Source organism: Oncorhynchus mykiss, chromosome 8, assembly GCF_013265735.2.
Source record: "Oncorhynchus mykiss isolate Arlee chromosome 8, USDA_OmykA_1.1, whole genome shotgun sequence".
NCBI classification, from domain to species: domain Eukaryota; kingdom Metazoa; phylum Chordata; class Actinopteri; order Salmoniformes; family Salmonidae; genus Oncorhynchus; species Oncorhynchus mykiss.
In genome coordinates this window covers 6,802,528-6,823,602 of record NC_048572.1, presented here as the reverse complement: position 1 = coordinate 6,823,602, position 21,075 = coordinate 6,802,528, and the positions used below count along the sequence as shown (strand labels likewise).

The 21,075-nt window shown below is 46.1% G+C and overlaps 1 protein-coding gene across 3 annotated transcripts in view; it reads right to left on the bottom strand.

Annotated features, from left to right (window-relative positions):
- dpf3 (D4, zinc and double PHD fingers, family 3) overlaps window positions 1-21,075 on the bottom strand; it is a 50,999-nt gene that overhangs the window by 29,450 nt on the left and 474 nt on the right. The window contains exons 1-3 of one of the 3 annotated variants that reach the window (XM_036984637.1): window positions 6,368-6,524; window positions 3,711-3,871; window positions 1,044-1,151 (exon numbers count right to left, since the gene is read on the bottom strand). In XM_036984637.1, the coding sequence (XP_036840532.1) occupies window positions 1,044-1,151; window positions 3,711-3,871; window positions 6,368-6,420 (322 nt within the window). In that variant the 5' untranslated portion in view covers window positions 6,421-6,524. Of the gene's footprint in view, window positions 1-1,043; window positions 1,152-3,710; window positions 3,872-6,367; window positions 6,525-21,075 lie in introns of those variants that run through there. The other 2 variants (XM_036984635.1, XM_036984636.1) reach the window with 2 other exon arrangements.

The following is a 21,075-nucleotide window of genomic DNA, read 5'->3' as shown; positions in this document are numbered from 1 at the left end:
CTATCCTTCATAACTATCTCTTATCCGGTTCCCTTACTAGTCTTCATAACTATCTCTTATCCGGTTCCCCTACTAGTCTTCATAACTATCTCTTATCCGGTTCCTCTACTAGTCTTCATAACTATCTCTTATCCGGTTCCTCTACTAGTCTTCATAACTATCTCTTATCCGGTTCCTCAAATAGTCTTCATAACTATCTCTTATCCGGTTCCCCTACTAGTCTTCATAACTATCTCTTATCCGGTTCCCCTACTAGTCTTCATAACTATCTCTTATCCGGTTCCCCTACTAGTCTTCATAACTATCTCTTATCCGGTTCCCCTGGTGTTCCTCTACCAGACTAGCCTTTATAAACGATCTCAGTGGTCTTGTGTTAAGGTTAGGGCCCTCTCCTTAGCTGAAGCACAGGAACAACCTATACTGGGCCCCTCTAATCATTTGTCCATGCGGAGTGAGAATGTAAGAGAGGTGGAGGAGAGTGTGTGTGTGTGTGTGTGTGTGTGTGTGTGTGTGTGTGTGTGTGTGTGTGTGTGTGTGTGTGTGTGTGTGTGTGTCCTAGAGGAAAGAAAGAGGAGGCATTGATTCAGGCAGAGAGAGAGAACCTGGAGAGAGAGGCTAACCAGAGCCAGATAGCTAACGTTAACGCTGAGGCTAAGGCCACTCTGTAGCTACAGACTGACGAGGGGGAACCAGGAATGTGTGAGTGTTTGTGTACGTGATTGTGTGGTGTCTGACGAAGTGCCTGCATTTGTGTGTAACCAGTGTTGGTGAAAGAGAGAGATGCGGAGGGGGAGAGGGAGCGAGGGAGGGAGAGAGAGACGGGGAGGGAGAGAGAGACAGAGAGGGAGCAAGGGAGGGAGAGAGAGAGACGGAGAGGGAGCAAGGGAGGGGGAGAGAGAGACGGAGAGGGAGCAAGGGAGGGAGAGAGAGACACGGAGCGAGGGAGCAAGGGAGGGAGAGAGAGACACGGAGCGAAGGAGGGACAGATAGAGACGGAGAGGGAGCGAGACGGAGGGAGAGAGAGCGAGGTGTTATTTTCTCACCCAGTCGTAGTTCACAGAGGCGTAGCTGAGGGTCCATAGGGGGGTGGAGCCGCCTCTTCTTCCTCCAGCACCGTGCAGGGTACGTATACATCTGTCCAGCAGCCACACCTAACACACACACACACACGTCAGAACACAAAAAAACATTTAACAAATATACACAGTGTAACACACACCTCACTGAAATAACTTCCAGATATCTCCCTGTCCATTGACTTCCTGTTTCCTGATTTGACCTGAGACCCAGGAGGCCTTGCAGGCATCTCTTTACAGTCTGCAGATGTCCAGTCGTCCATTGAGCCAGAGGGAACAATATGGTGTTTACTAAGAGCTGGACACCAATAGCCTCTCCCTTTATCTAGCATGCTGGGCCAATAGCCTCTCCCTTCATCTAACATGCTGGGCCAATAGCCTCTCCCTTCATCTAGCATGCTGAGCCAATAGCCTCTCCCTTCATCTAGCATGCTGGGCCAATAGCCTCTCCCTTCATCTAGCATGCTGGGCCAATAGCCTCTCCCTTTATCTAGCATGCTGGGCCAATAGCCTCTCCCTTCATCTAGCATGCTGGGCCAATAGCCTCTCCCTTTATCTAGCATGCTGGGCCAATAGCCTCTCCCTTTATCTAGCATGCTGTTCCAATAGCCTCTCCCTTAATCTAGCATGCTGGGCCAATAGCCTCTCCCTTTATCTAGCATGCTGGGCCAATAGCCTCTCCCTTCATCTAGCATGCTGGGCCAATAGCCTCTCCCTTAATCTAGCATGCTGGGCCAATAGCCTCTCCCTTCATCTAGCATGCTGAGCCAATAGCCTCTCCCTTCATCTAGCATGCTGGGCCAATAGCCTCTCCCTTTATCTAGCATGCTGGGCCAATAGCCTCTCCCTTTATCTAGCATGCTGGGCCAATAGCCTCTCCCTTTATCTAGCATGTTGGGCCAATAGCCTCTCCCTTCATCTAGCATGCTGGGCCAATAGCCTCTCCCTTTATCTAGCATGCTGGGCCAATAGCCTCTCCCTTAATCTAGCATGCTGGGCCAATAGCCTCTCCCTTTATCTAGCATGCTGGGCCAATAGCCTCTCCCTTTATCTAGCATGCTGTTCCAATAGCCTCTCCCTTCATCTAGCATGCTGGGCCAATAGCCTCTCCCTTCATCTAGCATGCTGGGCCAATAGCCTCTCCCTTTATCTAGCATGCTGGGCCAATAGCCTCTCCCTTTATCTAGCATGTTGGGCCAATAGCCTCTCCCTTCATCTAGCATGCTGGGCCAATAGCCTCTCCCTTTATCTAGCATGCTGGGCCAATAGCCTCTCCCTTAATCTAGCATGCTGGGCCAATAGCCTCTCCCTTTATCTAGCATGCTGGGCCAATAGCCTCTCCCTTTATCTAGCATGCTGTTCCAATAGCCTCTCCCTTCATCTAGCATGCTGGGCCAATAGCCTCTCCCTTCATCTAGCATGCTGGGCCAATAGCCTCTCCCTTTATCTAGCATGCTGGGCCAATAGCCTCTCCCTTCATCTAGCATGCTGGGCCAATAGCCTCTCCCTTAACCCTCCTGTGGTGTTCTGGTCGATTTGAACGTTTCTCTCTGTAAAATGTAGTTCATTTGATCTGATTGTCATCGGGTTCCATGACTTGGTCCACACAGGGCATCTGAACACACAAAATACATTTAGCTGATTTTCATTACATTTTGGGTGTTTTTATTTAAGTTTTGTACACTTGTGGTGTCAAAAATGACCGGTCATTAGAAATGAATGGGTGAGACTACAATTAGGTTATAAAATAATTAATTCAGGCACATGCACATTCATCAAATGGACACACTTTCTCTCCCAGACCCCCACATGCATGTGTGTTTGAGCGCGCACAAACACACACACACCCCTCACTCCCCTTCTTGGCTTCCATGGGAACCTTTCCCCAATAGAATCTTTCCCCCCACGGAACCACACCTGTTGGAATTCTCACAAACAATCGCAACACTGTTTCAATAATACATAGAACTTTTCTCACAGCTCTGGTATATAAAGCTTATTTGAGGTCTTGCTCACAATTCATTCTGTGGCAGCACAATGACCAAGCTGTATGTGAGGCTCTTGATCATCTCTTTGATCATGACACTGGTGAGGAGAGAGAGAGACACCAGGAAACTGACAGTGAAGATGCATTAGAGGAGAAAGTAGTCTGTGGTAAATAGCACCATATGTTTCATTTAAGTATTTGTTAAAGTCAAAATGATCCAAACGTTCAGATTTTTTTTTAAAACTCCAAAACGAGTTGTATGAGCTCAGGTCAATGAGGCCTACAGGCCATAAATAGCAAATAGAAGTTCAAAACATGTAATGTTCACAAGAAATGAAGTTGCTAAAAAGATCTAAGACAACATTAGGTGATAATATATGTATTACTTTCGGATTTATAATCAGCTATATATGGGGCGGGCAATTTGGACCGGGGACACAGAATTAATTAACATGAAACGAACACAACAGCAGGGTTAATCTAGCATACTGTGCCAATAGCCTCTCCCTTAATCTAGCATACTGGGCCCTGGGACCACACCCTATACTTTGTGGCCTGCCGGCTTTCATTATATCTATTTATTCTGACTTGGTGCGTCTGCGGCTGTGCGCGTGTCATTTTGCTACACTGCCCTGCAGTACACCCACCTGGCTCGCGGTGGCGCTGTTCCATCCAGATGTAGCAGTTGTTCTGGGCCACGCCAGTTTGGTTGTCCAGGAAGGGCATGCGGACCGACCGCTCGGCACACAGACGTGCGTTGTAGCTGCGACAGTGTTCTATGGCCTCCCGGTAGAACTGGTCACCTAGCCTTTAAAAACACAAGAGGCTGATTAGCGTAGGAGTTATGTTACAACCTAGCACGTAGAGGCACATAGACAATATCAGGCACATAGACAAGCAACAAGTGGCAGATTAATATACTAGCTTATAATTAGGCAATAAGGCACGAGAAGGTGTGGATACAGCCACAAACCCCAGAGGTGCCTTATTGCTCATATAAACTGGTTACCGGAGCAGTAAAAATGTATTTTAGAGCATTAAACATTTATATTTTATCATACCCGTGGTATACGGTCTGATATACCACGGCTCTCAGCCAATCAGCATTCAGGGCTCGAACCACCCAGTTTATAATACAACCTAGCGTATCAGGCACACAGAGAGGCAGATAAACTGGTTATGTCAACTTTTTAACTTTGACTAAGCTTAGTGTTTTGCGACTGAAGTGGTAACAGGGCTTGAACCAGCAAACCAGCATTTACATAGTAAATGCACTCTCTCCAGGGGGGGGACACATATGTTTACATTGCCAAAGCAAACGGAATAGACAATTCTCTGTCTCACTCACTCTCAATTACATTTAAGGGCTTTATTAGCATGGGGAAACATATGTTTACATTGCCAAAGCAAACGGAATAGACAATTCTCTGTCTCACTCTCAATTCAATTTGAATTTAAGGGCTTTATTGGCACCCAGGGTCTCAAAACGTGGCAACAGACAAACATTCTCACGGTAAAGGGCTCATCTCTCTCTCTCTCTCTCTCTCTCTCTCTCTCTCTCTCTCTCTCTCTCTCTCTCTCTCTCTCTCTCTCTCTCTCTCTCTCTCTCTCTCTCTCTCTCTCCTCCCCCCCCCCCCCCCCCCCCCCCCCAGGGGCTTTATTAGCATGGGCAAACGTGTTAGATAATAAACAAAAGTGAAATAAATTATAAAAATGAACAATAACAGCTCCAAAAGAATACAGACATTTCAAATGTCATATTATGTGCAAATAGTTAATGTACAAAAGAGAGCCAGGTCTGGTCTGCCTATAGCAACCCCTCTCAATAGCAAGGCTATGCTCCCTGAGTCTGTACATAGTCAAAGCTTTCCTTCATTTTGGGTCAGTCACAGTGGTCAGGTATTCTGCCACTGTGTACTCTCTGTTTAGGGCCAAATAGCGTTCTAATCTCTCTCTCACTCTCTCTCTCTCTCTGCTTGTGTGCCACATACTCACACTTAAGGTCAGAGTTCAGCCACAACTTGGAAAGCACTGTTTATGATTTCAAACCTTGCTCTGTTTGTGCCAATGGCACACCAACAAATTTACCAACACCACCCTTTACCACAACCAGGGCTAAGTGGGAAGGTGAGCCGTTGAGAGGGTCTAGAGTGTCTCTCCAAGGGTAGATCTCAGTCGACATTAGATCTGATGTTCTCCCTCCCCCTCGGTCCCTCCCTCCCTCCCTCCCTCCCTCCCTCTCCCTCACCCCCTCCCTCCCTCTCCCTCACCCCCTCCCTCCCTCTCCCTCACCCCTTGGTCCCTCTCTTTCTCATCCCCTCCACCCTCCCTCTCTCCCTCACTCTCTCCCCCCCTCCCCCTCCCTTTCTCATCCCCTCCACCCTCCCTCTCTCCCTCACTCTCTCCACCCCTCCCCCCTTCCTTTCTCATCCCCTCCACCCTCCCTCTCTCCCTCCCTCTCTCCCTCTCTCCCCCCTCCCTCTCTCCCCCCTCCCCCCTCCCTCTCTCCCCCCTCCCCCTCCCCCTCCCTCCCCCCTCCCTCCCTCTCTCCTCCCTCCCTCTCTCCCTCCCTCCAGAAGATACACAGATCACTATGTGAGGAATGCCAGACTGGACAAAGAGGACAAGCTGTAGTTTCAACCAGGGTATAAAGAAGAGCAGTGTTCTAATAGAGGGAAGGAGAGAGGGAAGGAGAGGGTGAAGGAGAGGGTGAAGGAGTGAGGGAAGGAGAGGGAGAAGGAGAGGGGGAAGGAGAGGGGGAAGGAGAGGGGGAAGGAGTGGGAGAAGGAGAGGGGGAAGGAGTGAGGGAAGGAGAGGGGGAAGGAGAGGGAGAAGGAGAGGGGGAAGGAGAGAGGGAAGGAGAGGGGGAAGGAGAGAGGGAGTTTGCGATTTTAAAGCTAATTTCCTGCAATTCTACATATCTGCCATGGAGCTGAGAGGGTTGGGAGAGGGCTGCAACATTGACCAGTAATCACAAAATGTGTATGTAGACCGTGTGCCTGCAGTGAATACAGATCACAACGGTTTCTGAGCAGATCAATCTATGACCGGGGGTTTAAACAAGCTTTTTTTTCTTTATGCTATTATCGAGAGAAAAGGAGGGGAATCACGTTTTCTGACTGACAAAGCCACCTATCAATAAATGAATCAATCTTTATTATCCCAGATAAGACAAGCGGATAAAACCACCTATAAAACACCAAATGCACAGAGACGTTATGAACAGACTGAAGTGTATTAGAATGTGGATTGACTGCTGTGTATCTAATTGAAAAGAGTTTAATGTACACAATAACAAGTTTACCGATATTGTTTTCGCTGGGAAAACAGCTGCCTTGTGTAGTCATCCCCGTTCATGAAGTAATGGGAGGAGGAACGGTATTAGATTTAGAATCCCGTTAGCGGAGAGACAGCCATCGTTGTCCTCAAGATTCTAGAACACATCTGGTGTCATTATAATGCAATTAATGTCACGTTGTTACTTAGCAATGGGCTGCTGTCACTCGTATAAAATAAATTACTTCCACCCTAGAAACAGCAGCAGTATGATTAGTAAGACTGACAGAAGTGTAAAAGGTATCATGACAGAGTACGTGTTGGTATTAAAACTAGAGGTCGACTGAATATGGCCGATTTAAAAAAATAATAATGTATTTGTAATAAATGACCATTACAAAAATACTGAATGAACACTTATTTTAACTTAACATAATACATCAAAATCAATTTAGCCTCAAATAAATAATGAAACATGCTCAATTTGGCTTAAATAATGCAAAAACAAAGTGTTGGAGGAGAAAGTAAAAGTGCAATATGTGCCATGTAAGAAAGCTAACGTTTAAGTTCCTTGCTCAGAACATGAGAACATATGAAAGCTGGTGGTTCATTTTAACATGAATCTTCAATATTATAGGACTATTTCTCTCTATTCGATTTATATTTCATTAACCTTTGACTATTGCATGTTCTTATAGGCACTTTAGTATTGCCAGTGTAACAGTATAGCTTCCGTCCCTCTCCTCGCTCCTACCTGGGCTCAAACCAGGAACACATCGACAACAGCCACCCTCGAAGCAGCGTTACCCATGCAGAGCAAGGGGAACAACTACTCCAAGTCTCAGAGCGAGTGACGTTTGAAACGCTATTAGCACACACCCCGCTAACTAGCTAGCCATTTCACATCGGTTACACCAGCCTAATCTCGGGACTTGATAGGCTTGAAGTCATAAACAGCCCAATGCTTGAAGCATTGTGAAGAGCAGCTGGCAAAACGCACAAAATTGCTGTTTGAATGAATGCTTACGAGCCTGCTGCTGCCTACCATCGCTCAGTCAGTCTGCTCTATCAAATCATAGACTTAATTATAACATAACACACAGAAATATGAGCCTTTGGTCATTAATATGGTCGAATCCAGAAACTATAATTTCGAAAAAAAATTGTTTATTATTTTAGTGAAATACGGAATCGTATCTAATGGGTGGCATCCATAAGTCTAAATATTCTTGTTACATTGCACAACCTTCAATGTTATGTCATAATTCCGTAAAATTCGGGCAAATTAGTTCGCAACGAGCCAGGCGGCCCAAACTGTTGCATATACCCTGACTCTGCGTGCAATGAACGCAAGAGAAGTGACACAATTTCACCTGGTTAATATTGCCTGCTAACCTGGATTTCTTTTAGCTAAATATGCAGGTTTAAAAATATATACTTGTGTATTGATTTTAAGAAAGGCATTGATGTTCATGGTTAGGTTCACGTTGGTGCAACGAATGTCCTTTTTCGCGAATGCCACCACATCGATTATATGCAACGCAGGACACGCTAGATAAACTAGTAATATCATCAACCATGTGTAGTAGTAACTAGTTATTATGATTGATTAAGTTTAATGCTAGCTAGCAACTTACCTTGGCTTCTTACTGCATTCGCGTAACAGGCAGGCTCCTCGTGAGGCAGGTGGTTAGAGCGTTGGACTAGTTAACTGTAAGGTTGCAAGATTGAATCCCCCGAGCTGTTCCTAGACCAGTTAACCCACCGTATCTTGGCCTTCATTGAAAATAAGAATGCGTTCTTAACTGACTTGCCTGCTTAAATAAAGATTAAATAAAGGTGTAAAAAATATATATATATATATAGGTCAAATCGGTGTCCAAAAACACAGATTTCTGATTGTTTGAAAACTTGAAATCGACCCTAACTAATCGGCCATTCCGATTTATCGGTCGACCTCTTATTAAAACACTGTAATTAAATACAGGGCCCAGATTGTTTTACCTGATCAGGTTCAGTGGTTAGAAACAACTATTTGCCCAATAAATGTTTACCTTTCTAATGGCCAACAGTATATCTACAGACGGTTACATACATCAAATCCCATTTTTATGTGTCACGTGCAGCCGAAACACAACAGCTGACAAGCCTTCAACCAACAATGCAGTTTTAAGAAAAATACCTAAAAAAAAAAGAAATAAAAGTAATAAATAATGAAAGAGCAGCAGTAAAATAACAATAGCGAGGCCCTTTTCGATATTGTCTCATCGCCGCAACTCCGGTCGAACCCTCCCCTAACCCGGACGACGCTGGGCCAATTGTGCGCTGCCCACATGGGTTCTCCCGGTCACGGTGGCCTGTGACACAGCCTGTGATCAAACCCGAGGCTGTAGTGGCGTCTTATCACTGCGATGCAGTGCCTTAGACCGCGGTGCTACTCGGGAGGCTCCTCCTACCTTTTTTCTTTATAGGTATCTGTGACCAACAGATGCATATCGGCATTCCCAGTCATGTGAAATCCATAGATTAGGGCCTAATCAATTGATTTTACTTGACTGATTCCTAAATAGGTCTCAATATGCCTTCCCTGTTAAAATTAGGTCCATTAAAAAATGATTTAAATTAATTTAAAGGTTAAATAAAAAGACCTACCTCTCACTCGCTCCTCCCCTTCTACACCAAGCTCCTCCCCTTATATACCAATCTCCTCTCTTTCTATACCAAGCTCCTCCCTTTCTACACCAAGCTCCTCCCCTTCTATACCAAGATCCTCCCCTTCTACACCAAGCTCCTCCCCTTCTATATCACATCTTTCTCTCCGTCTGTCTCTCTGCCCTGCCATATTCTCTGGATATTTCTGTCTACCAAGGAGAGTGCTGTGTTCCTTCCCTCAGGTCTCTCTACACCATTACATAAGGATGTACAGCTAGGCCCAGCTACAGAGGAGCTGTGTGTGTGTGTGTGTGTGTGTGTGTGTGTGTGTGTGTGTGTGTGTGTGTGTGTGTCACGCTATGCCTTTAAAGATGTGGGATGAAAAGTGTCCTATAATCCAAACACACGCAGACACACACACACACACACACACACACACACACAGATCTCGAACATCAGAACATTTTGCTCTAAGCCATGTGCCCATCTGTGTCCATTAGGGTTTGAATGGTTGATCTGTTGCTTAATGTAAGTTTTCCATGTTACCCTTTCTTCTCAGAGAGAGCGAGAGAAGTCACTTCCTGTTCCTGTTGAGACACTTCACTTCAAACACTTCAACTATAATACCAGCAGAAGGGAGCCCGAGGACAGCAACACAATCAGACCCAACCAAATCATGAGAAAACAATAAGATAATTAGTTGACACATTGGAAAGAATTAACAAAAAAAAACAGAGCAAACTAGAATGTTATTTGGCCCTAAACAGAGAGGACACAGCGGCAGAATACCTGACCACTGTGACTGACCCAAAATTAAGGAAAGCTTTGACTATGTACAGACTCAGTGAGCATAGCCTTGCTATTGAGAATTGCCACCTTAGCCGGTCTTCTCTTGAGTGCCAGGTCTGTCTATCTATGTGCACACTGCGTGTCGGAATTGACATTTTTTTTCGGCCTTGCTCATTTTAGAGGATGGCCTATTACAGTAAAAAGTTTTTTTTTCAAAATTCCAATGGGAAATAAATTATTGAGAAAAGGATTTCTGTTGAGAACTGATTGGAACTGGTGAGAAACAAGGCGAAACGTTGTCATTGTAACCGACGGGTATAAATTTGATATCGGCGCGTTCGGAATCCAATTAGGCTCGAGAATATATAAAAACCTTTCGCCTACGACCAAAAATGAATTATAACATTTTAGGGGTTCTCGCCTCGAGAGGCGATACTTTGGTAAAAGGGGACCCCAAAATTTTCCATACAAAACTTATGGGCTCATATGAAAGAGGAGGTAAAATAAATGATATCTAGGGTCAAAGGTCAAAATTCCAGGTAGTCAAGGTCAGGGTGTTGAGCTGCACTTCCTAACCTCCTGCCCAATGTATGACCATATTAGAGACACATATTTTTTCCCTCAGATTACACAGAACCACAAAGATTTTTTAAACAAATCCAATCTACTGGGTGAAATACCACAGTGTGACATCACAGCAGCAAGATTTGTGACCTGTTGCCACAAGAAAAGGACAACCAGTGAAGAACACACACCATTTTTATGTATATTTTTTTAATGTTCTCTTTTGTACGTGAACAATTTGCACATCATATGACATTTTAAATGTCTTTATTCTTTTGTAACTTTTGTGAGTGTATTGTTCATTTTTAATTATTTCACTTTTGTTTATTATCTATTTCGTTTGCTTTGGCAATGTTAACATATGTGTCCCCCCCCTGGAGAGAGTGCATTTGCTATGTAAATGCTGGTTTGCTGGTTCAAGCCCTGTTACCACTTCAGTCACAAAACACTAAGCTTAGTCAAAGTTAAAAAGTTGACATAACCAGTTTATCTGCCTCTCGTTGCCTTGCCTCTCTGTGTGTGTTGTTTACTGTTAATTTCACTTTCGTTTATTATCTACTTCACTTTCTTTGGCAATGTTGACATATGTTTCCCATGCCAATAAAGCCCTTTAAATTGAATGGAGTTCCATAACATGCCATGATGATACTTCTGACATCCTCGACAACAGATTGGACGTTGGGCAGTACAAATGGCTTTGTTAGTATTGCATTGTCACACAGACAGACAGACAGACAGACATACAGACAGACACACGGACACACACTCAGGGACAATTGGAGAGGCCAGTGGAATGTTTTCATATCAACAGTAGTGTTCAAACCAGACAGGCTTAGTTTAGCTGCTACCCACTCTCACATGCTGTTTACAGTGGCACTACACAGCAGCAAGAAGCCACTCATCAAGAGGGAGGAGTCTCTGTCTGTGTGTTTCTCTGTCTCTCTCTCCATTTCTCTCATCTGTCTCAATACATTCACCACTCTCTCTCCCTAGAGACCAACAGAGTCCCTCCTCCCTCATATTGTAATGCACCTCTCTCTCCTCTCTCTTCTATTCAACCTCTAGAGCCCCCCCAGCCACTCACAGGTATCTATGAATAATCATGACCTGAAGCTTTTCATTGGATGGTTAAAAGTTCTAATTACATTCCATATGCGTAAAGCAGTGGTAACAGTATCACACTTCCAATGAGAGGTCAATATGAATATACCATGAATATTCATTTATAGACTTAACCTATAGAGCCCCGTCCTATTGAATCCTTCTGTTGGGGACAGGTTGTCTATGAAATAAAGGCCAAAGCGTTTCCCCTCCTCTTTCTCCCCCTCTCTCCCCCTCTCTCTCCCACTGGTTGAATCAATGTTGTTTCCACATCATTTAAATGAAAGCTCGCCGCCATTGGACTCTGGAGCAGTGGAAACGTGGTCTCTGGAGTGATGAATCACGCTTCACCATCTGGCAGTCCAACGGACGGATCTTGGTTTGGCAGGAGAACGCTACCTCCCCCAATGCATAGTGCCAACTGTAAAGTTTGGTGGAGGATGAATAATGGTCTGGGGCTGTTTTTCCATTTTGGGGCTAGGACCTTTAGTTCCAGTGAAGGGAAATCTTAACGCTACAGCATACAATGAATATTCTAGATGATTCTGGGCTTCCAACTTTGAGGCAACAGTTTGCTGAAGGCCCTTTCCTGTTTCAGCATGACAATTTTATTTGTTTAACCTTTATTTAACTAGGCATGTCAGTTAAAAAATAAATTCTTATTTACAATGACGGCCTACCGGGGGAACAGTTGGTTAACTGCCTTGTTCAGGGGCAGAACGACAGATTTTTACCTTGTCAGCTCTGGGATTCGATCCAGAAACCTTTCGGTTACTAGTCCAACGCTCTAACCACTAGGCTACCTTCTCTAACCACTAGGCTACCTGCTCTAACCACTAGGCTACCTGCTCTAACCACTACTAACCACTAGGCTACCTGTCTCTAACCACTAGGCTACCTGCTCTAACCACTAGGCTACCTGCTCTAACCACTAGGCTACCTGCTCTAACCACTAGGCTACCTGTCTCTAACCACTAGGCTACCTGTCTCTAACCACTAGGCTCCCTGTCTCTAACCACTAGGGTACCTGCTCTAACCACTAGGCTCCCTGTCTCTAACCACTAGGGTACCTGCTCTAACCACTAGGGTACCTGCTCTAACCACTTGGCTACCTGTCTCTAACCACTAGGGTACCTGCTCTAACCACTAGGCTACCTGCTCTAACCACTAGGCTACCTGCTCTAACCACTAGGCTACCTGCGAGGTCCATACAGAAACGGTTTGTCGAGATCGTTGTGGAAGAACTTGACTGGTCTGCACAGAGCCCTGACCTCAACCCCACCGAACACCTTTGGGATGAATTGGAACGTTGACTGCGAGCCAGGCCTAATCGCCCAACATCAGTACCCGACCTCACTAATGCTCGTGGCTGGAAATGGAAGCAAGTCCCCTCCGCAATGTTCCAGCATCTAGTGGAAAACCTTCCCAGAAGAGTGCAGGCTGATATAGCAGCAAAGGGTTGACCAACTCCATATTAATGACTATCATTTTTGAATGAGGTGTTTGACGAGCAAGTGTCCACATACTTTTGGTCATGTAGTGTATATATCCAGCCCCCCCCCCCCCCCCCTCCCCTCCCACAGCAAATCTAATTTAGGTCTTAGTGGTTAACACCAACTTGGAAAACGGTTCCACCTCAGACTAGAATTAGCTGTGGTTCTACAATTACCTTCAGACTGTGTGTATGTGTGCGTGTGTGTATGATGACTGCGCATGTGTGTGTCTCCTACACATAAGAGGTGCTTCCTGTATCAGAAGAGGTTAAACCCTGCTGTACAAAGCCCTCTCAGCCCTCCTCATCCTCCTCCAGCCCTCCTCATCCTCATCTAGCCCTCCTCATCCTCCTCCAGCCCTCCTCATCCTCCTCCAGCCCTCCTCATCTCATCCAGCCCTCCTCCTCCTCATCCAGCCCTCCTCATCCTCCTCCAACCCTCCTTATCCTCCTCCAACCCTGTTCACCCTCCTCCAGGGCTCCTCATCCTCCTCCAGCCCTCCTCACTCTCCACCAGCCCTCCTCACCCTCCTCCAATCCTCCTCAACCTCCTCCAATCCTCCTCAACCTCCTCCAATCCTCCAATCCTCCTCAATCTCCCCTCAACCTCCTCCAGCCTTTACAGAGAGAAGTTCAATCAGATTAGTGCTAAGGTTATGATGTCAACAACCGGCTCCAAACGGAGCAGGGGACGGGGCTAGGGGAGGCTAGGTGGCTGGGGGGGGGGGGGGGTCTAGGTGGCTACGGGGGGTCTAGGTGGCAACGGGAGGCTAGGTGGCTACGGGAGGCTAGGTGGCTAGGGGGGGCTAGGTGGCTAGGGGGGGGCTAGATGGCTACGGGAGGCTAGGTGGCTACGGGAGGCTAGGTGGCTACGGGAGGCTAGGGGGCTTGGAGAGGCTAGGGGAGGCTAGGTGGCTAGGGGAGGCTAGGTGGCTAGGGGAGGCTAGGTGGAGCTGAGCGGTTTTTGTAGGAGAAGGGGGAGGAAAACTGTTTCCCCAGACCAAGACAGACAGGAGGAGAAGACAGAGAGAGTGATAGAGCGATGGAAAGGGGAGAGATGGAGCGAGGGAGACCGATAGAGATTTTTTTGTCAGTTTAATCTTTATTTAACCAGGAAGGGCTCATTGAAATTCGAAATCTCTTTTTCAAGGGAGAGGGGAGAGGGAGAGGGATAGAGCAATGGAGAGGGGAGAGGGACAGAGGGAGAGATGGAGAGGGAGAGGGATAGAGAGATGGAGAGGGAGAGGGAGAGTGATAGAGCGATGGAGAGGGGAGAGGGACAGAGGGAGAGAGATGGAGAGGGACAGAGGGAGAGGGAGAGCGATAGAGAGGGAGAGATGGAGGGAGAGCGATAGAGATGGAAAGGGGAGAGGGACACTGGGAGAGATGGAGAGCGATAGAGAGATGGAGAGGGACACTGGGAGAGGTGGACAGGGAGAGCGATAGAGAGATGGAGAGGGACACTGGGAGAGGTGGAGAGGGAGAGAGATGGAGAGGGACACTGGGAGAGATGGAGAGGGAGAGCGATAGAGAGATGGAGAGGGACACTGGGAGAGATGGAGAGGGAGAGCGATAGAGAGATGGAGAGGGACACTGGGAGAGGTGGTGAGGGAGAGAGATGGAGAGGGACACTGGGAGAGATGGAGAGGGAGAGCGATAGAGAGATGGAGAGGGACACTGGGAGAGATGGAGAGGGAGAGCGATAGAGAGATGGAGAGGGACACTGGGAGAGATGGAGAGGGAGAGCGATAGAGAGATGGAGAGGGACACTGGGAGAGATGGAGAGGGAGAGCGATAGAGAGATGGAGAGGGACACTGGGAGAGAGACACTGGGAGAGATGGAGAGGGAGAGCGATAGAGAGATGGAGAGAGACACTGGGAGAGATGGAGAGGGAGAGCGATAGAGAGATGGAGAGAGACACTGGGAGAGATGGAGAGGGAGAGCGATAGAGAGATGGAGAGGGACACTGGGAGAGATGGAGAGGGAGAGCGATAGAGAGATGGAGAGGGACACTGGGAGAGAGAGTAGGATAGTGAGATTGAGATGTATGAAAACAATGTCACACACCCACTCATACACACACCCTCTCCCCCTCGTACACACACCCTCTACCCCCCTCTCCCTCAGTCTACATACAGAAACGTGTCAGATCCATGTGTTGAACAGGAAAAAGGATTTATGATCCCTCCATGGAGTCTCCCTATGGAACAATGTGTCCCAAATGGCACACTATTCCCTATTTAGTGCACTACTTTAGACCAGAGGCCTATGGGCCCCCTGGACAAAAGAAGTGCACTACACAAGGGGAACGGGTGCCGAATGTTCCCGGGCCTGGAAAACATTCCCGCCAGCTCGGCCATTCCCCCAAAACCGAGCGGGAATCACAAAAGGCCAGGGAGCCAGAGAGCTGCCCCAGTGTTTAGAGTCGGTCTGAAAGCACACATGTAATTCACCCATCAATCACTCTAGCTCCCTCGTCCTCTCACGCTAAACGGGGGAGGGGAGTGTGTTCCTGTAAGCCAGACACACACACACACACACACACACACACACACACGATACTATACAGACACGCAAACAGGCAGAGAGGGGCAGGGCCACACACACAAATACAAGGCAGACACACAAATAGGCAGGGAAAGGGTCACACGCACACACAGTCACCACTCCTACAGACATCCACCCCCCCCCCCCACCCATTCACACACACCTTCTTCTCCTATACATTTCCCCCCTGCACAGCCCGCCCCCACAATCTATAAACACAGAGCCTGGCCAGCTCTATATCCCTCGATGGGTAAGTGCCTGCAACCTCACAGTTGAAATCACACAGACACACATTTACAGTGAGTGAGTGAGTGCACGGGCCGCGACCCCGCAGAAACAGGCCAGTGTAGCATATTGTCTCTGACTATTGTTTCTGTATGATCTTCTTTTATTGTGTTGCATTGTGGGAAGAGGAGGGGGGGGGGGGGGGTCCTATGTTTCCCTCTGCTGACATGTTGCCAGCTCTCTTTCACAGACATATTTTTGAATCCCCCCAACCCCCCCAAAAAAAGACTTCCTAAAAGGTAAAATAAAACAAATGAAATGAATAAATAAAGATGAATAATATCTAGAACATCCATAATTCAGAAGAATGATGTGGTTTATTCTGAGATGCCAGACGATGGGTCATGATGATGCCTAAATGCTGACTAAATGTTAGTAGACGTGAGACAGCAGCACCAGCAGGTACTTCCTGTTGTTAACCATGTGATTTAACAGGTACACCCTCTTGAGACTTTCTGTCATTTGTGTTTCCCAGACAGGCTCAACACGGAGGCGTCCTGTAATTAAAATGGTAATAACTGAACTCAACTTTGTCAGAGAATAGTCTTATTCACTTATAATACTATAGTAATAACTAACTTCAAATTGAATCGCTGTCTTAAAAATGCTAATACCATAATATATTAAAGTATCCAGTAGGGCTGGGAGTTGCCAGGGACCATACGGTATTATCACCATAGTGAGGGACCTCACAATGTTGTGTCTCTCTCTCTCTCTCTCTCTCGTCCACCTCCTAAGTATGAATTGTAATTATATATATATATATATGCATCCAGTTTTCTTAAAGGGGGGGTTGACTATGCTCTATGTTATTTAAAAATGGTTTTGTTTTATGCAGAGAGCAGGAGACAAGCCATGGACGATGAACTTCCCACTGTACCAAACCTCTTATCAACAGAACAGGGATGTTGTTACGAGCTAAGTGCAAACCCAACACCTCTCATAGAAACACACTGGTCAGATAGGAACCACATTAAACCCAAGATGGCGAGGGAGAGCGTCAAGCAGTCCCCTGCACCTCTCTGGGTTAAATGGATTAAATGCAGAAGACATGACTGTCCTTGTATCCCCGTTTCTCTTGACAAGGCCTGGCACAAAGAGTATATATTTGAATATGTGATTCATATCTATGTAAAACTAGACTCTCTCTCCATCCCTGTGATACAATGCATTGCAGACAAAAGGTCCTTTCTTTCATGCTTTAACTGAATTTCCTATGGGGGAGTCTTCTGAAATGGTAGATAATAATATGATATCGTTTGGGGCAGGTAGAGTTTAGCCTGACTATAAAAGAGACAGAATATAGTCTGGCCCAGGTAGAATTTAGCCTGGCTATAAAACAGACAGAATATAGTCTGGCCCAGGTAGAGTTTAGCCTGACTATAAAAGAGACAGAATATAGTCTGGCCCAGGTAGAATTTAGCCTGGCTATAAAACAGACAGAATATAGTTTGGGACAGGTAGAATTTAGCCTGACTATAAAACAGACAGAATATAGTTTGGGACAGGTAAAATTTAGCCTGACTATAAAACAGACAGAATATAGTTTGGGACAGGTAGAATTTAGCCTGACTATAAAAAAGAGACAGAATATAGTTTGGGACAGGTAGAATTTAGCCTGACTATAAAACAGACAGAATATAGTTTGGGACAGGTAGAATTTAGTCTGACTATAAAACAGACAGAATATAGTTTGGGACAGGTAGAATTTAGCCTGACTATAAAACAAACAGAATATAATTTGGGACAGGTAGAATTTAGCCTGGCTATAAAACAGACGGAATATAGTCTAGCCCAGGTATAATTTAGCCTGACTATAAAACAGACAGAATATAGTTTGGGATAGGTAGAATTTAGCCTGGCTATAAAACAGACGGAATATAGTCTGGCCCAGGTAGAATTTAGCCTGGCTATAAAACAGACAGAATATAGTCTGGCCCAGGTAGAATTTAGCCTGGCTATAAAACAGACAGAATATAGTCTGGCCCAGGTAGAATTTAGCCTGGCTATAAAACAGACAGAATATAGTCTGGCCCAGGTAGAATTTAGCCTGGCTATAAAACAGACAGAATATAGTCTGGGGCAGGTAGAACTTAGCCTGGCTATAAAACAGGCAGAATATAGTCTGGGCCAGGTAGAATTTAGCCTGGCTATAAAACAGACAGAATATAGTCTGGCCCAGGTAGAATTTAGCCTGGCTATAAAACAGACAGAATATAGTCTGGCCCAGGTAGAATTTAGCCTGGCTATAAAACAGACAGAATATAGTCTGGCCCAGGTAGAATTTAGCCTGGCTATAAAACAGACAGAATATAGTCTGGGGCAGGTAGAACTTAGCCTGGCTATAAAACAGGCAGAATATAGTCTGGGCCAGGTAGAATTTAGCCTGGCTATAAAACAGACAGAATATAGTCTGGGCCAGGTAGAATTTAGCCTGGCTATAAAACAGACAGAATATAGTCTGGGCCAGGTAGAATTTAGCCTGGCTATAAAACAGACAGAATATAGTCTGGGCCAGGTAGAATTTAGCCTGGCTAAATTCACTATTGTTCGTTTGACTTTCCACTGGTTCAACCAGGAACGTAGCCAAGTGACTAAGAACCATATCTATAGTGAAAACAACCGTATCTATAGTGAAAACAACCGTATCTATAGTGAAAACAACCGTATCTATAGTGAAAACAACCGTATCAATAGTGAAAACAACCGTATCTATAGTGAAACACAACCGTATCTATAGTGAAAACAACCATATCTATAGTGAAAACAACCGTATCTATAGTGAAAACAACCGTATCTATAGTGAAAACAACCGTATCTATAGTGAAAACAACCGTATCTATAGTGAAAACAACCGTATCTATAGTGAAACACAATAGTGAAAACAACCGTATCTATAGTGAAAACAACCGTATCTATAGTGAAAACAACCGTATCTATAGTGAAAACAACCGTATCTATAGACATCGTTTTTCGTAGTCAATTGGCAAGACGGCATCTCATGTGTGTAACCACATTCATATTTCAGCCCACACACCATCCGGACACAAACATGTTGACCGCACTGTCTGTTTGGTTGCTTTGCTCGGGCTGTCAGTGAAGGACCATCTGTTAGACCAAACAATGGAGCTTATTTAGTGTAGACCAGGAATGCAAGCCTGTTCTTCTGACTACCACTCCAACAATAGGCTGTGTTATAACTAAGTGCCAGACCCCTTCGCTACATTCCACAGCAAATGTGGGTAAATATGTCCTGATAGTCTAGCGTGTCTAGCAGGCAGAGTGTCTGCGTTGTGTCCCAAAATGGTACACTATTCCCTATGTAGTGCACTATTTCTGAACAGCTCCCTGGTTAAAATGTGTGCACTTACACACATAGGGAAAATGGTTCCATGTGGGACGGAGACATACAGCCGGTCTGTGAATAGAATCACATCACTTCTCACAGACAGATGGGAGAATATGCTGCAAGGCTTTTACACAGAAACAAGGTTGTTATCACCAACATCCAGGCAGCAGTGACTTCAGGACAGCAGCAGTGACTACAGGACAGCAGCAGTAACTACAGGAGAGCAGCAGTGACTACAGGACAGCAGCAGTGACTACAGGAGAGCAGCAGTGACTACAGGAGAGCAGCAGTGACTACAGGACAGCAGCAGTGACTACAGGACAGCAGCAGTGACTACAGGACAGCAGCAGTGACTACAGGACAGCAGCAGTAACTACAGGACAGCAGCAGTAACTACAGGACAGCAGCAGTAACTACAGGAGAGCAGCAGTAACTACAGGACAGCAGCAGTAACTACAGGACAGCAGCAGTAACTACAGGACAGCAGCAGTGACTACATGACAGCAGCAGTGACTACAGGACAGCAGCAGTGACTACAGGACAGCAGCAGTGACTACAGGACAGCAGCAGTGACTACAGGACAGCAGCAGTGACTACAGGACAGCAGCAGTGACTACAGGACAGCAGCAGTAACTACAGGACAGCAGCAGTAACTACAGGACAGCAGCAGTAACTACAGGACAGCAGCAGTAACTACAGGAGAGCAGCAGTGACTACAGGACAGCAGCAGTGACTACAGGACAGCAGCAGTAACTACAGGACAGCAGCAGTGACTACAGGACAGCAGCAGTGACTACAGGACAGCAGCAGTGACTACAGGACAGCAGCAGTGACTACAGGACAGCAGCAGTGACTACAGGACAGCAGCAGTGACTACAGGACAGCAGCAGTAACTACAGGACAGCAGCAGTGACTACATGACAGCAGCAGTGACTACAGGACAGCAGCAGTGACTACAGGACAGCAGCAGTGACTACAGGACAGCAGCAGTGACTACAGGACAGCAGCAGTGACTACAGGACAGCAGCAGTAACTACAGGACAGCAGCAGTGACTACAGGACAGCAGCAGTAACTACAGGACAGCAGCAGTAACTACAGGACAGCAGCAGTGACTACAGGACAGCAGCAGTAACTACAGGACAGCAGCAGTAACTACAGGACAGCAGCAGTGACTACAGGACAGCAGCAGTGACTACAGGACAGCAGCAGTGACTACAGGACAGCAGCAGTAACTACAGGAGAGCAGCAGTGACTACAGGACAGCAGCAGTAACTACAGGACAGCAGCAGTGACTACAGGACAGCAGCAGTGACTACAGGACAGCAGCATTAACTACAGGAGAGCAGCAGTGACTACAGGACAGCAGCAGTAACTACAGGACAGCAGCAGTAACTACAGGACAGCAGCAGTGACTACAGAAGTCAGCAGGTACATTGACTTGTTGCTGCAGTTCAATGGCAGACAGACAAAAAAAACATACAGCTCCTGGAGCTGTGTTCAATGCTCAAAAACAGTGTCGACACTATTGAGACGCATAGACTTGTTATTTATCACATTAGATTAGACCACTAGTTCTATGAGCCGATCCCAGTAAAGCGATTCTTGATGGTAAACCGTTTTCCCATCACGGACACGGCTCCTGTGCGCTCAGCCTGATCGGACCTTTCGCTCCCGAAATCTGTCGCAGACAGTAAAAAGCAATCCCATGCATAGGCTACTCAAATGATAGCCCATCATCACAGGGTACTCCGTGCGTTTTTTTTTACTGAGGAAATAATCCCACATTATAAATACTGAATATACATTATCCTAATGTTTGGCTATTGATGAAAGAGCGCACAAAAGAAGCGCTGGTTAGTTTACGTGAATTCCAAGTAATAAAACTGACCTGAACAATGGAAGTAGCCTATATCTGTGAAAGATTAACAAACACTTATCCTAATGTTCTTAGGCTA